This window comes from Centroberyx affinis, unplaced genomic scaffold (assembly GCF_046629955.1).
Source record: "Centroberyx affinis isolate AG114_WGS23_722 - 3 ecotype Tasmania unplaced genomic scaffold, CSIRO-AGI_Caff_v1 ptg004894l_1, whole genome shotgun sequence".
In the NCBI taxonomy this organism is placed as follows: Eukaryota; Metazoa; Chordata; class Actinopteri; order Beryciformes; family Berycidae; genus Centroberyx; species Centroberyx affinis.
In genome coordinates, this window is record NW_027282399.1 from 22967 (window position 1) to 38229 (window position 15263).

At 43.1% G+C, this 15263-nt stretch overlaps 1 protein-coding gene across 1 annotated transcript in view; it reads left to right on the top strand.

Moving 5' to 3' along the window:
* Positions 1-13826, top strand: part of LOC139666242 (plexin-A1-like) — a gene marked incomplete at its 5' end in the record, with an annotated part of 33685 nt that extends 19859 nt beyond the window's left edge. Inside the window, 9 exons of the mRNA XM_071545378.1 lie at positions 1892-2038; positions 2768-2927; positions 3906-4009; positions 4476-4572; positions 6791-6981; positions 10250-10419; positions 10842-11054; positions 11418-11568; positions 11994-13826. Coding sequence (XP_071401479.1) covers positions 1892-2038; positions 2768-2927; positions 3906-4009; positions 4476-4572; positions 6791-6981; positions 10250-10419; positions 10842-11054; positions 11418-11568; positions 11994-12089 — 1329 coding nt within the window. The remainder of the gene's footprint in view (positions 1-1891; positions 2039-2767; positions 2928-3905; positions 4010-4475; positions 4573-6790; positions 6982-10249; positions 10420-10841; positions 11055-11417; positions 11569-11993) is intronic.
* Between the last annotated feature and the right edge of the window lie 1437 nt (positions 13827-15263).

Sequence of the window (15263 nt, forward strand, 5' to 3'; positions counted from 1 at the left end):
AGTTAGCAGCAAGGCCTCAAACCCCAGCCAGAACAGGCATTTTGGCTGGACAGCTAACCAGCCAGGCCCCCAGGGGTCCAAGTCAGTGTGTGTGTGTTTGTGTGTGTGTGTTTTGGCTCTAATAGCAAGACTGGCCAACCAGAGCCGGGTTCAGAGACAGGGGAGTAGGTTACCAGGGAAGCGGTCAGGGAAAAGTGTTTGTGTGTGTGTGTGTGTGTGTGTGTGTGTGTGTGTGTGCTTGTCCCCCCGTCTTTTAAACAGCTCTGTGTCTAATAACTTCAGACAAGAGCGACATTGGGAGGAGAGGCAAGGGCAGGGGGGGTGGAGGAAGGAGAGAGGAGAGCATGGCCAGTAAGATAGAAATGGCTATGGAGGGATGAGAGAAATGATACAATGAGGGAGGGGGAAATGGAAAGGGAACAAAGAGTGAGTGTAAGAGAAAGAGAGAGAGAGGGGGGAGTGGAGGGCAAATGATTACTGAAGCTAGCTAGCAGCAAGGTTACTAGTCCAGTTTTTTATCTAACTTTGACAATTCAGCCTTTTTCTTTGTCTGAATTGTAAGTGTGTTTTAGGGCTCACTTAAAAGAAAAAGACCTGGAACAATTTCAGGGTTCATCCAGGTATGAACAGAGAGGGATAAAGGTCATGTAGGTGTTCAAAGGAAGGAAAGAGATGAGGCTTGTACTTACCAAAGGGAACAGGAGTAAGGCAAAAAAAAAAAATCCACTCCCTTATTCTTAGGATTGACTTGTCGTCCCCCCAACGCAGAGCCTGCACACTGCTAGACAGGTAGGATGCTTTGCTATGTTTTCTTCATAGGAAGCTAGAGTTCATCAGACAGCTCATTAAGATGACTGACAAGTGTTCAGGCATGAACTTGTCCAGCCGAGGGGAGGAGGACGGCACTTCCAATAATTTGCCTCAAGATAAAAAGTTGCATATCGTAGCTTTAAAGAGAACACAGTCACAAAATTTGAATCGGTTCAGAAATAACCTATTGACTAAGCTACATTTATTTGAATAGGATCATGGAGCGCCTTTTTAAATCCTGAGACCAAGTGCATTTGGAAATACATTCATGAAAAGCAATTAATATGGAACCGTGTAAGATGAAGGAAGCGGAGAAACCACGCAGGCAGGCAGTGCTTAGTTGGCAGCCCAGCAGAACGAGTGAGTGAAAAAAGAGGTGAAAAAGCGAGGGAGAGAGAGAGAGACAGAGGCCCAACATCCCAGCGCTCGTTGCCTGGTTGACACATCTCACACACCAAAGTGCTTCTCCAAGCGTTTTTCACTCCTCAGTCGTTAACCTTCTATTAACTCCTCCATCAATTGCCACTCACTCACACTCACTCTCTCTCTCTCTCTTATTTCTCTCTCTCGCTTACACGCACACATACACACGCACAGACACACATACACACACAGTTACACACCTTATTAAAGGGTGTTTTTCCCAGAGAAGAGACACAGGGGAGAGACTAGTGTGTGTGTGTGTGTGTGAGAGAGAGAGAGAGTGTTTGTGTGTCTGTCAGTTGTCAGTGTGCCAATAGCCAACATAGGCCACGGCCTTGTCATTTACTAGTCTGCCTGTAGTTGGCTGAAAGAAGATTAGAAATACAATGGGAGAGTTGGTCAGCAAAGCTATGCACTTTGTTTTGTTCCACTGTATTTCTTGTAGGTGAAGTTTTTGCACAGTTGCACTTGCAATGTATTGAGGTGCCTTTTCATGCATTTTAACTTCTTTTTCCTATCCCTTTCCTTCACTTCCTTCCTCTCTTCCTCCACGCTCTCTCTTTATCTCCTTGTATTTTTCGCCCCTCTCTCTCTCTCTCTCTCTCTCTCTCTCTCTCACACACACACACACACACTCTCCCTCTCTCTCTCTCTCTAGGAGTGTGCTGGGGAGCCCCTGTTCATGCTGTACTGTGCCATGAAGCAGCAGATGGAGAAGGGACCGATAGACGCCATCACAGGAGAGGCCCGCTACTCCCTCAGCGAGGACAAGCTCATCAGACAGCAGATTGACTACAAGACTTTGGTCAGTACACAGACACACACACACACACACACACACACACACACACACACACACACACACACAGTAGACACCCTGAGTGGGCTTGTAGCTACGACAAAATATCAGAATCCAAATTACATTATTCGCTAAGTACAATATTAAGGTGGAGGACTTTGTCTCAGATGCAGTGGTGCAGAGACACTCAGGTAGTGAATAAGCACATACTGGCATACATGGTACAGGTACAACTGGACCTCACATGTGGTGCAAGGAGAAAGTTGCACACATAGGTGCACACATACAGTAGATACAGTATATGCGTTGACATTGGCGTAGAGCATGTGTAGTGTTTCTGAAAAGCCATGCCTTCCTTCTTTGCACAACGCAAAATCAAAGTTGCTAAATCTGTGGTTATTTATAAATGTTGGCAATATTGTCCATCTACAATTTCACCTTATGTTCCTTGAGCTTTATGACCCATGACACAAATAAGTGGGAAATCAATGGAACCTTTAATTCTGATGAGATACACATAATCATAAACAGCTACGTACTCGCACAGTATTCTTTAACCACAAGCCCTAGCTGGCAACATTGGTCCTAAACTGCTGTGTAAAGTGTTCATTTGCAGGTCAAAAATCACTCTGGGGTCATTCTTCCACACATCAATAGTTACTGCCTCTGGTCTCTGCTGACCTCCTAGTCTAAATTTGACCCGTGCCCTTTGCCTTCCGACCTTTGCCCCTGTAGACACTGCACTGTGTGAACCCGGAGAATGAGAATGCGCCGGAGGTGACGGTGAAGGGTCTGAACTGCGACACTGTGACTCAGGTGAAGGAGAAGCTGCTGGATGCGGTGTACAAGGGCACCCCGTACTCCCAGAGACCCAAGGCCTCTGATATGGACCTGGGTAAGGAGAGGGAGAGCAACCACACACACACACACACACAAACAAGTATACACACAGAACACAGGTGCACTGCTAGTGGGGGGTAAATGGGGAATATTTTCAGGACCCCTCAAGCAAGAGGGGACCCTTCAGACAGGAGAGGTGATACTCTACTAAACTAGCATCCTGGTGGGGAGCCCAAACTTAAAGTTGCACCTTGCTCATTCTCCCTCTGCCCTGTCTGCGTGCCACAGCCACTTGACTCACTGTCTGGAAGAGCGAGCTGTTTGCATAAACAAGGAGGTGTACCAAGTGACCACTGGGTGTATGGGTGGAAAGAGTAAATATATCAAAATATCATACTCAAGCAGAAGTACTGTTACTTTGCTGGAAATTTACTTAGGTAGAGGTCAAAAAGTAAAAGTAAAAAAATAGCTAATTTAAAATATACTCAGAGTTTAAGTTGCCAAGTTGCTGAAGATCACAGAACATTGTTAGATGTGATCTTTTCCATGCAATTCTAAAAGGCAGAGAAGAAAGAGTTCAAACAAGATTCTCGTAATTGGAAAAAAAAAAATAGCTCCACATTTTGCCAATTTACAACTGCCCACTTTATGATGCAATGTGAGATGAAGAGTCCACAAAATGTGTACTCTGTAAAGGATGGGATTTAAAATGTAGCAAGTAGAATACTTCAGTCAAAACATACTTATGTAAAGGTAAAATTACTGAAAATACTCCACATTACACATAAAAGTACAGTTACAGTAACTACAGTAATTGTAATAAGTTACTTCCCCCCTGTATGTATGCACACACTCGCACACACTCAGACCTGGGGAGGATATTGGATGCACAAAGATGAACCCTGCTTCACAAGAACATACTGTACATAATCCATGTTCCATTCTCTTTCTCATTTTTTTCCTCAAATAAAACATAACCTTACCTGTATGTCCCGCGTGTGTGTGTGTGTGTGTGTGTGTGTGTGTGTCACAGAATGGCGCCAGGGTAGGATGGCTCGTATCATCCTCCAGGACGAGGACGTCACCACTAAGATAGACAACGACTGGAAGAGACTCAACACTCTGGCTCACTACCAGGTACCCTGCTGCATCACTGCTCCATTCTCCTGCGATGCTTCCTCTCTCATGGGAACAATGACGCCTCCTTCATTTATTGTTGTGCATTCGTATTGCCTGCCAGTTCAGTGACGTATTTGTATGTTGTGTCTGTCATTGTGTTGAGTAGATTTCAGCACCTTGAAATAATGTGATGGCAGTTTGTTGTATTTTAAGATACTCAGATTATGACACCTACTCTTAGAAAGTGTTGCAAATTGAAAACATTTTAGTTGTAACTTAAGTACTTGGTTGATAATATGAATCCATTCTCTATATTTTAGAGATATTCAATGGTTACAGTATGTAGCATTTTGGAAATTAATTCCTCAAATTGCATTTTAACATGGTGATGTGTTTGTGTGGTTGGACTGTAATCTGTAGTTGTCAGTGATAATGCCTGTTTGGTGTTACATGCAGTGATGTAATGTCCTTGCTCCTGTTTCAGGTGACAGACGGTTCAGTGATTGCCCTGGTGCCTAAACAGAACTCAGCCTACAACATCTCCAACTCCTCCACATTCACCAAGTCCCTCAGCAGATACGGTACGAGAGAAGGTGTGTGTGTGTGTGTTTGTATGTGTATATGTTTGTTTGTGAGTGTGCGCATGCACGTACGTTTTTGTGTGTACACGTTTATGTGTGCACACATTTGGGTAAGCAAAATAGTTCCATAAAAAAAAAAAATCAAACATTTGTAAAATTCAATGTCGAATTCAATCTTTTTACAACATACAAAGTATTGAAATTTTGGTTATTGTGACAACACTACTGTCAAATTGACCTTCCTTTTAAGAATTGCGTGCTGTAAATTCCCATCACTAGAGAATGGCATACGTGACAACTGTCGACAGCGCAGGTTGACATGGAGGAGAGTGGCGGGTGTGGTCTGTCTGTCTGTCAGTCTCTCTGTCAGTCAGTTTGTCTTTATTTTGAGCCATGACCGCTGGAGCAGGCCTGTGTCATGTCACTTACTGTAGCCTCCGCCTGTCACAGTGGATGGATAGACAGATGAACAGGGACAGGGACGACCCCGGGGTTTGGCTAATGTGGCTTGCTGGCTGGTTAGCTCCTCTCCTCACAGGCTCTTGATCACTTCTCACTTCTCTTTCTTTATTTAATGCCTTTATCTCTTTCTCTCTGCTCTCACCCACTCTTCTCTCTCTCTGATCCCTTTTACACCTGGCATGATCGTATTGTAATTATATTGGGGGGTAAATGCACCCAAGATGCATTAAAGATTCAGTCATCCAAATCCCCTTTAGAGAAGGTCAGAGATGTGTTTTGGCACATTAAAAACAATCTGTAAATGCAACGCAAAAGCAACCAGGTGGCAGGCAGCTCAGACAAGAACGTACTTGTCACAAATGGATTGTCAGGCTACTCATGGATGGGGAATAAGCGGTAGGTATTTACTGTTAATTAAGGACGGAAATATTACGAGAGGAAGTGATAATCTGCGTTTTGGCAAGGGAAAGAGAAATCAGATTTCAGTGTTTATGCCTGAGTGTATGCCAGGTGAAAATATGATCCTGGAACATAAGATCCAGACTCAATCCAGATACCGCACACTTGCTGGTGCCAGGTGTGAAGGTGGCCTCTGTCCCTCTGCTATCACTCTCTCCTTTCCACTTTCTCTACGTCCTTACTCCTCTTTTCACCTTTTTCCACTTGTTTCCACTTTTATGTCTCTCCCTCTTTTCTACTTTCTCAATCTCTCTCCTATATACTGTAACTCCCTGAGTTCTTCCTAGGTGACACACACACACACACTCACACCCTACTAACTCTGTACTTCCCTGGCTTGAATCTGTCCCAAATTCTCCCTTGACATTTTGAACCTCTCAATCCTCCCCTGCTTCTTCACGGAAGTGACAGGCGTTCAAACTGAAAGCCTAATGCTCGATGTCACAAAATCGGGGATCACTGTCCAACAAAGGGAGGGAGGAAGGAAGGGAGCAGGAGAGAGTGACAGACAAATTTATTCTGGAATGAAAGAGTGACGTGTAAGTAGGTGAAGCTGTCACCTTTCAAAAACCCTTTTAACTTAATGGGGAGGTTTTGCTCTCTTCAGCTGCCTCAAATTTCTTATCCATGCTATATTTTCCACCTACACAACCTAAATTAGTTTCCCTTTTAATGTTGAATAAGAGAAAATTAAGTGTACTCTGTAGTTAACTGCAGAGTGGCACCAAGCTGCGCACAGTTATTCTTATATATAATCTAAATGTATTAATTAAATATAAAATATAAAACATACTGCATCTTTCATTGAAAGATGCAGTATGTGTTATATCAAATCTATGCACCCATGCATAGATGTGCCATCTTTCCAATTACTGTTACACCCCTAAATATGTTATGTTTTAGCCCATTACACTTGAGAAAAAATAGAAGCAGATTGATGTAGATAACAGGACAGCAGTGTGGTGTAGTCAGTAGCGAGACTGTCCTTCAACCAGAGGGCCTGGGTTCAAGCCTGCATGTCGGCAAGCCTTGACTCTGCTGAAGTGTCCTTGAGCAAGATACTGACTACCCTGAATAGATGACCCTGACCTCTGACCTTCTGACAAGGGGGGAAAGCAAAAACAGAATTTCTTTGGCATTGTTGCAGCAAATTACCTCCTTTTACCAGAACACTTGAAATAAAAAGAACACCAAACTAACATGACAAAGTGCATGATCTCTCACCATGAAATTGCCACTGTTATTTTGGCCCATTCACTCAGCTCCCCTCCCTGTCCCGCCCTCCTCTCCTGTGCAGAGAGCATGCTGAGGACTGCCAGCAGTCCAGACAGCCTGCGCTCCCGAACTCCCATGATCACCCCCGACCTGGAGAGCGGCACCAAACTGTGGCACCTGGTCAAGAACCACGACCACTCAGACCAGAGGGAGGGGGACCGAGGGAGCAAGATGGTCTCTGAGATCTACCTGACCAGACTGCTGGCTACCAAGGTATGGAGACGTACGCATAGATACACAGGGATAAACACACACACCGAAACATACACTCATCTATGAATGCACACAGAAAAGCATGGCATGGCAATGGGCTATTTTGGCAGAGCTCTCTTCTTTTACACACAGACACAGATACACACACACTCACACACTTCTAGCCAAAAACCCCACTCCACCAAGTCCGTGTCATTTAGCCCACTTCCACCAACAGCCCTCATTGACCTTTGTTTGGTGGGCGTCTCAAAGCTCATTAACATTTTTCATAACCTTTTACACAAGGATACACACACGCACAGGAATGAGTATGTGTCTTAATTAGGAGGCTGACCTTTGACTATTGAGTTGTTTGGTTGGTGCTACTAGGCCCTCTGTTGGTGGCCTCGGGGCTTATAGGCCCAGGCCTTTACCCTACAATCATTACTCGCCAAATTCCACTACGTTCTCCAGACCACACTGTGGAATCTGTATTCACGTTTTTATGTGGTGTGTGTGTTCAGATTATGGCCTGAAAGGTTACTTGGAGTCTGGAGTCAGGCTCAGTGTGTGTATTGATGTGTTGGAGAAACAAACTTGGGTCAATGTGTATTTCATCCCTGAGTAAGTACAATGCGATCGAGTTCCCAGCAGTGTAAAACTGCTTTGTGAAACAGCAGTTGGCACCATGCCATACTCTGGAAGTGTTAAAACTGATGCGGTGTCAGCACGTTCACCCCTCATTCTGCTACCTCCTTACACACACACACACACACACACACACACAAACAAATTCACACAGAATACACATTGATCCAGGTTGGTTTCTCGTAACATCAAGATATGAACAGAGCCTGACTCACAACAACAAGTCTCAGAACATAATCTCTATGTACACACTCCTGCATACACACATGCACGCACACACACACACATGGTGCTTCATCTGCCCATACAGCCTACCAACAGTGTTACCCCTTGCCCTCATTTGCAGGTACTAACTAGCTTGGTGAATCTGCTCACCCCGGCACTTCCCCTCCCCCTATGTTTCACTCATTAGCTCCAGATTTCCATTGTTCTAGCTCCAGGTAGGAAAGTGCAAGGTTAGCACGACCAGGGCTGGCTCGATTGGGAAATAATTAACATGCAAGCCAGAGGAAGACAATGGGGGGACTTGGAGAACTGCAGTTTGTTCTTATTTATTACAGCCCCCACAGCATTGTGTGTTTAGGAAGCTGATTTATGGATGTGTAGATGAATAGGAGACTGCAGATTCCAGTTCTGGCTGGTTTAAATAAGGTTTTGAAAAAGGTAGTTTGGATGCTTGAAGCTGGGAATGAGGGAGACGCAGGCTTGTGGGAGGAGATTTCAAATCATTTCAAGTTCAGAGGAATTTGTGAGGATTCAGTGTCTCCAAAGTTGTGTGATGTGGAAAAAAAACATCACAGAACAGCCTTCGGCTGAACTCTCATTGGGCCTCATCCTAAATACTGTAAAGTACACTCAGCACTCTGAAAGCACCATCATAAACTGTCTCAAAAAGCAAAGCACTGTCATTCTCTAATGCCCGCTACTGACAGCGGTTGCCTGCAGCGAGACCACCACCAACAAAGAGCATGCAAGCAAAGACAGCTTCTTAATGGTGTTGTAACTCAAAGGCTCAATCCTTAATCTAAATGCCAACTAAAATGACTACTTAGTTGTGAGGTACAATGAGATTTTGCAAAAGGCTTATTTCTTTATCTTCCAGTCCTATTTTAAAAAAGTTTACCGACAGCTGATAGGCTCATGTATTCCGGATTGCTGCTTTAATGACAATTCTCCAACACCAGGGCCAAAAGACACAGAGAAGTGGTTGTAGTAGTCTAGTTGGTTGTAGAATTGATACACAGGTTTATTAACCATTTCTTTGAGAGGTGTTAAGGATTGATGCATCCTTTATAAGCATGCTGCCTTCTGACAGGGAAATTTCAGATGTTGTTAAAGAACTAACTAAGCCTAAGACATTATGTAAGAGAAAAAACTTCAAACTTTAAGTCTATTCCAAATAGCCATCCATTTTATAGGCTGCTCCTGCTCCCCCCAGACTCTAAACATCTTATTTCCCAATTTGTTAAACTCTTCACTCCTTTGGTAAATACAATCCATCTGAAAGAGGCCTGGGCTAAGGAGCTTGGTAACAGTGTATCAGACGGGATCTGGGAAGAGGGACTAAAACGTATCCACTGTTGCTCTATCAATGCTAGATATAGGTTCATCCAATTCAAGGTGATGCATAGACTCCACTATTCCAAAGTCCATCTATACAGATTTGATCCTTCTAGGTGTCCCATCTGTGATCGATGTAATTTAGAAAAGGGAACCCTTTCACATCTTTTCTGGTCTTGTCCTGTGCTGCATGTTTTTTGGTTGAAGATATTTGATTTTTTTTTCCAAAATTTATAAAAAGGTCATCCAGCCAGACCAAGACTTGGTTATATTTGGCTGCTCAGATTCCATCTTGACCTTCTCCAAGAATGAGCAAAAAGCACTGATGCTGGGAATGGTGGTAGCCAAAAAACGGATTTTACTAGAATGGAAATCTTCTTCTTCACCCTGTTTCCAAAAATGGCTGCATGAAATAATTTCAATGATCAGTATGGAAAAAATATGTGACAGAAAATCTAACACAGAAAAAAGATTCTCCGAGATCTGGGGACCATTTCTATATCACTTGGAAAAGATTTGACTACCCTCTGGGATAGTTGGGCTATATATTATCTTTATTATTATTTACTACACTGTGATATAGTACAACTCTACCATATACATGATAATCTATTAGATTGTTTCTCTCTGAGACTATTATAAATATGTCAGATGGCATTTCGGTATTTAGTGGGGCATTACATGTTATGTTGTATAAGATTATAGAGTTCTATATTGTACTTGACCACGCTAGATATATTTGGGCACGAGACATGAAAGGCATAATGACATGACATTTTTGTATATACACATACCAGTATGTCTGTGCGTAGATAGTTTTTTTAATTTATCTGCAAATTGTAAATGCCTATTTATAATCCATAATTTGATTTGTCAGCCCATGTTACACCCTTTTCTTATTTTTTTTTATTTATTTATACATATATTTTTTTCTTTTCTTTTTTCTTGCACCGTCATGTCTTTTTTTCTTTTCTTACACGTGTATGTCTATTGTTAAACCGCAAAATAAAATATTAAAAAAAATAATAATAGTAAGAAAAAAAAGAACGAACTAAGCCGATGTGAATCCTCCTCTGCTCAGGGTACGCTCCAGAAGTTTGTGGATGACTTGTTTGAGACCATCTTCAGCACGGCCCACCGAGGCAGCGCCCTGCCACTCGCCATCAAGTACATGTTCGACTTCTTGGACGAGCAGGCCGACAAACACTCCATATCTGACTCTGATGTACGGCACACATGGAAGAGCAACTGGTGAGTCTGTGTGTGTGTGTGTTGTGTGTGTGGAAGGGGCATCATTGCACGGCGGACATGCGAGGGAGGCAGTATTTGATAGGTGGTCTTTGTTTAGTGTGGAGAAAAGCTCACTGAGTCATAGGGAAAACATTTACACTCTGACTCTGTGAGTCAGCGAACATGCAGCGTTTCTATATTCGCAGTGCAGCGGATGTTCGGTGCTGCTCCGAGACACATTTCATCGCCTTTTCATTTTCTCTCTTTCTCTCGCCTCAGGTATTTTATCCCTCAGACTCCTCCTTTATTCAGCCGGTGCTATGTATGCAGCTTCATTCATTGCAGCGCTCGCGACACCTTAACAGCTTGTCAAATCTTTCTAACTCTGCAACTCTCCCTCTCCCTCCTTCCACCTCATCCCCCTTTCCCCTCATTCCTTCCAGTCTTCCACTGCGGTTCTGGGTGAACGTGATCAAGAACCCCCAGTTTGTGTTTGACATCCATAAGAACAGCATTACAGACGCCTGCTTGTCTGTGGTGGCCCAGACCTTCATGGACTCCTGTTCAACATCAGAACATAAACTAGGGAAGGACTCGCCTTCGAACAAGCTGCTCTACGCTAAAGACATCCCCAACTACAAGAACTGGGTAGAGAGGTACGTGAGCATGCAGGCTTGTTATCCTTTCCACTTCTACAGATGTAATTGATTCAGATGTGATTAGATGCTTAGTATGGTTTGATGTCAAATTTGTTTTTGTCTCGAAGGTATTTTAAAGAAATGCCTGCAGCATCTCAAGATTTGCATTCTTTCCGCTTTCCCTCTCCATTTTTATTATTTTTTATTTTCTTCTTTCCTGATCCTCAATTCCTTCATGTCCTACCTTCACACTTCTCTATTCTATACATTTCTGCCCCTTTCACCCCTCTTTGCTATATTGTCATTTTCTCTCCTCTGCCTGCCTCCCCTCCTTCCTTCCTTCCTTCCTTCCTTCCTTCCCTCATTCATCTCTTTCTCCAGGTACTACTCGGACATCTCCAGGATGCCGGCCATCAGTGACCAGGACATGAGTGCCTACCTGGCGGAGCAGTCCCGCCTGCACCTCAACCAGTTCAACAGTATGTCGGCCCTGCATGAGATCTACTCCTACATCGTCAAGTACAAGGACGAGGTGAGACATCTGATGTGTTCAGCTTGATGCAGCAGCAGCAGCAGCTTGTCATTTGGCCATTGGGCATTTATGACTTAGGATATCTGTAAAATGTAATGAAATGTAAAAACATGCATCTGTCTATACAGCCACAAAGTGTGCATTGCTTGAGTTGCAGCTTCGAAAGCATGCCAGTAATTTGTGAATAGATTCTGAGTTACACCCTGTCCACATGCTGTATTGTTTTTGTCATATGCTTGAATGTTTGTGTGTGTATGTGTATGTTTTTCCATGTGTCCACCGTCAGCATGTCCATTGGCTAAGATACAAAATTAGTCCATGTTCTTGACCTAGAAGAGCTTATGCCTGGTTCATGCTTTGTGCGGAAACTTCATTTTGCGAGTCCATTTGCAACACTCACTGACCTCTCCCCTTTCTATCTTCAGATCTTGTCGGCTTTGGAGCGGGACGAGCAGGCGAGGAGACAGAGACTGAGGAGCAAGCTGGAGCAGGTCATCGACACAATGGCCCTGGCCAGCTGAGGACCAACCACCACCTCCATCTCCTCCTCGTCCTCCTTCTCCTCTTCACTCCTCCTCTCCATCTTTCTATCTCCCTCGCTCCTCTCACCCAGAGAACAAACAAAACTCCAACCCCCAACAATACGACAGACAAACTGCAAAGGACTGAAGCAGTACACTGCAAAATGGGGGGGTTCGGCAGAGATGGGCGGGCCTGTGTATGCTTACGTGTGTGTGCGCGTGTGTGTGTGTGTGTGTGTGTGTGTCTGCAGGCCATATGGTGTGTGCGCATGTGTCTGTGTGCGAGACTGGGACACTGGACGTTTTCACACCTGCATACACCAAGACCATGTCACCGGAAAGCATTTGATTATTGTGGCTGTTGTCGTTTGTGGTTTGCTTAATTTTGATTTCTGGAGTTTTGTCGTGATAAAGCGATGGTCAGGAAAGCAACAATGGAAACTTGGAAAGGAACTCCATATTTGGCGTCATTAGCAGGATGGAATGGACCATGGACCAGGATGGAACATGGACCAATCTGTGAAGAGCCAATGGAGAGAGGCTCTCTGGGTCATGTGACTCCAGTGGGTGTCGCAGTTTAAAAGGACGTTGGATTTTTCTTTTCTTTTTTTGTATAAATGTAATCAACTGCCCACTCTCTGATCTCTCGCCACTTGTATTACTGCTGAATTTGCACAATTTACAGAAAACGTTACAAAGGAAGACTATATAGATATTATATATAAATACAGCTACGTTTTTAAAGAAACAAAGATTAGGATGAAAAGTTGTTTTGTTTTTTCATTTTAACCAACAAACAGTAAAAAAACAACAATGAAACATGATTTGATATTTCAAGTAAAAAAAATCGACGTAGGAAAAAACAATGAAAAAGAAACAAAAAAGTTGTACTGTGCCATGTTTTCTTTGAATGTTGTTTAGTGCAAAGATATTTTGTTAGATGGAATGTGCTACCGTATGATTTAAATATGAACATGCCTAGTGACTGAAAAGAATTGTTTGAGTAATGAACCATCACAAGATCCTTGTTGAAACGGCGGGAAGCAAGGCGACACATGTAATTGTCATTCTTTTCTGCCTAGGACAGTTCTGTAAAGAGGTGAAATGGTGATGACATGAAGTTGCTGTTTCTGATTCAATCAGTGCAATCTTTTGGTTTCAGAAAACCAAAAATATACTCACAGGATTGTTGCTTTATCATGGCCACATTCGCATAATGGCACCAAGGCTGGTTCTTTTCTTCCAGGGCTCAAGAAGTGACAGTTTAGTGGATCATGGTACAGTGACTGAACAATGAAGTAGCTACATTGCACTACCTGAAACAATGAATATTCCCATTTGCCTCCAATATCACGTAGCCACCATATCTGATTGATGAAGACTGGGAGGTTTCCACCAGTCCTGGGTTTGTGTCAGCCAGTTGCCATCTTATCAACATGTCAAGGCCAACCTTGGTGATACTTCTTTGGGGCTTCATTTTAGACTCAGTCCTACCAGCCCTGTAAGAGCAAAGGCAGAGTGTTGGTGGTTGCAGACTTTGTTTACCTCTTCACAGGAGCCACAATGAGGTCAGGTAGAGCTTAGCCAAGCCCCTCGGTGGTGAAACAAAGTGGGGAAAGCTGTTTTTAGCCTCAGGCCACATTTCTTCCACTTTCTCAATGTTAATACCCGTATAGTGAGGCAAGGTAAAGATATACTGAGTGTTTCTCTCCACCTCTAACCTATCTGTTTGAGACAGGGGTTTAGCTTTTTATCCATGAGAGGGGGGGGGGGGGGGGGGGTAGGTATAGAGAGATATGGAGGTGAGACACCTCTGTTCATTAGCTACACAAGGCTGAGTAATCCTCCCCTTAGCCTCCAGCCCTTGTTTCAAAACAAGCCTATTGCCATGTGTGGCTTAAGCTTTTTTTTTATTACTGCTCTCTTAAGAGGATTTCTTTTTTTCTCTTTCTTGAAGTCTTGAAGTCATGGTTTTTGACTTTGTGGTGAGAAACAATGTTGTTGTTTTTTTTTTTGTTTTTGTTTTTCCTGCATTTTTTTTTTCTGCTTGCCGAAAACCAAACTGTGGTCTGTATAATGTTTTTGTTGATGTTTTCATTTGTAAATTGTATACTTTTTCATGATGAACAGAAGCTATTTGCCATTTTTTTGTAATCAGGTTGTTTTTTTGGTTGTCTCTTTATTTTCGACATGTAAATTGTACATTACGGTACACGGAAGACAAAATTCTCTTGGGTTTGAAGTTGAAGTACTTGACCGATCTCAAGGTTTATTTTCCTGATCTCGAAGATCAAAATGAAAATGTTGCATCAGATGAGCATCTGTGTCTTTTGTGATGGAAACGTGACTTGCTGCTTTTACTCTGTACCTTGTTTTTTTATCAAACATTAGGGCTGTCATCTTATGCTGATCATAAATGCTGTTGCTATACATTTTTATGCCAGGTTCCTTAAAAAAATCAATCTTCTCTCTCGTACAGGAATAGTGAGCACACTCCCAAATTCATGTCAGTGCAACCTTTTGTTTACGTGTTTGAGATGTGACATTGCTTTCTACAACTGCATCTATATGAGCCTAGTTCAACTGGATTCCTATCGGGACTAAATAGTGTTTCACCTACAGATATGCTGTGAGCCAAAAACAGTCTTGAGGGACCACTCTGCCCACAATTGGATAAGTTAGAAATATTAGCCTCCTTTTCAGCCAGCCATGTTGGTGAGAGGCTGCACAGGTTACACATGTGAAATGATTTCAGTTGCAATCATATAAAGAGAGTACTGCAAAACCTTCACGGAAATATGCTTAGTCCGCTTTACAAGCGTTTTTTACATGTTTTTTTCCCTGGAGTACACAGCTGAGTTTTTGCTGCATCCATATGTTTTGGTGCTCTTGGATCACGAGGCTTGGAAATAGACTTCTGAAGCCAGAGCTCAGTGGTGCTGTTAACGGCACTCCTTTGAATTATCAGTATCATAACAATGTACAGTGGGGACAAATACACTTGCTCCCTCCGTAAGCACACAGGCAGACACCAGCTGAGGATGTGAGACCGCTGTCCTTCTGGTCTGTCAGGCTTTTTAAAGACACTTCAACATTCTCCATTCATTCTCAGGTTCACGGTCCGTTTGTGTTGTATTCTGGTTGTAATTTGGTTGATTAAATGACTGCTGAGGG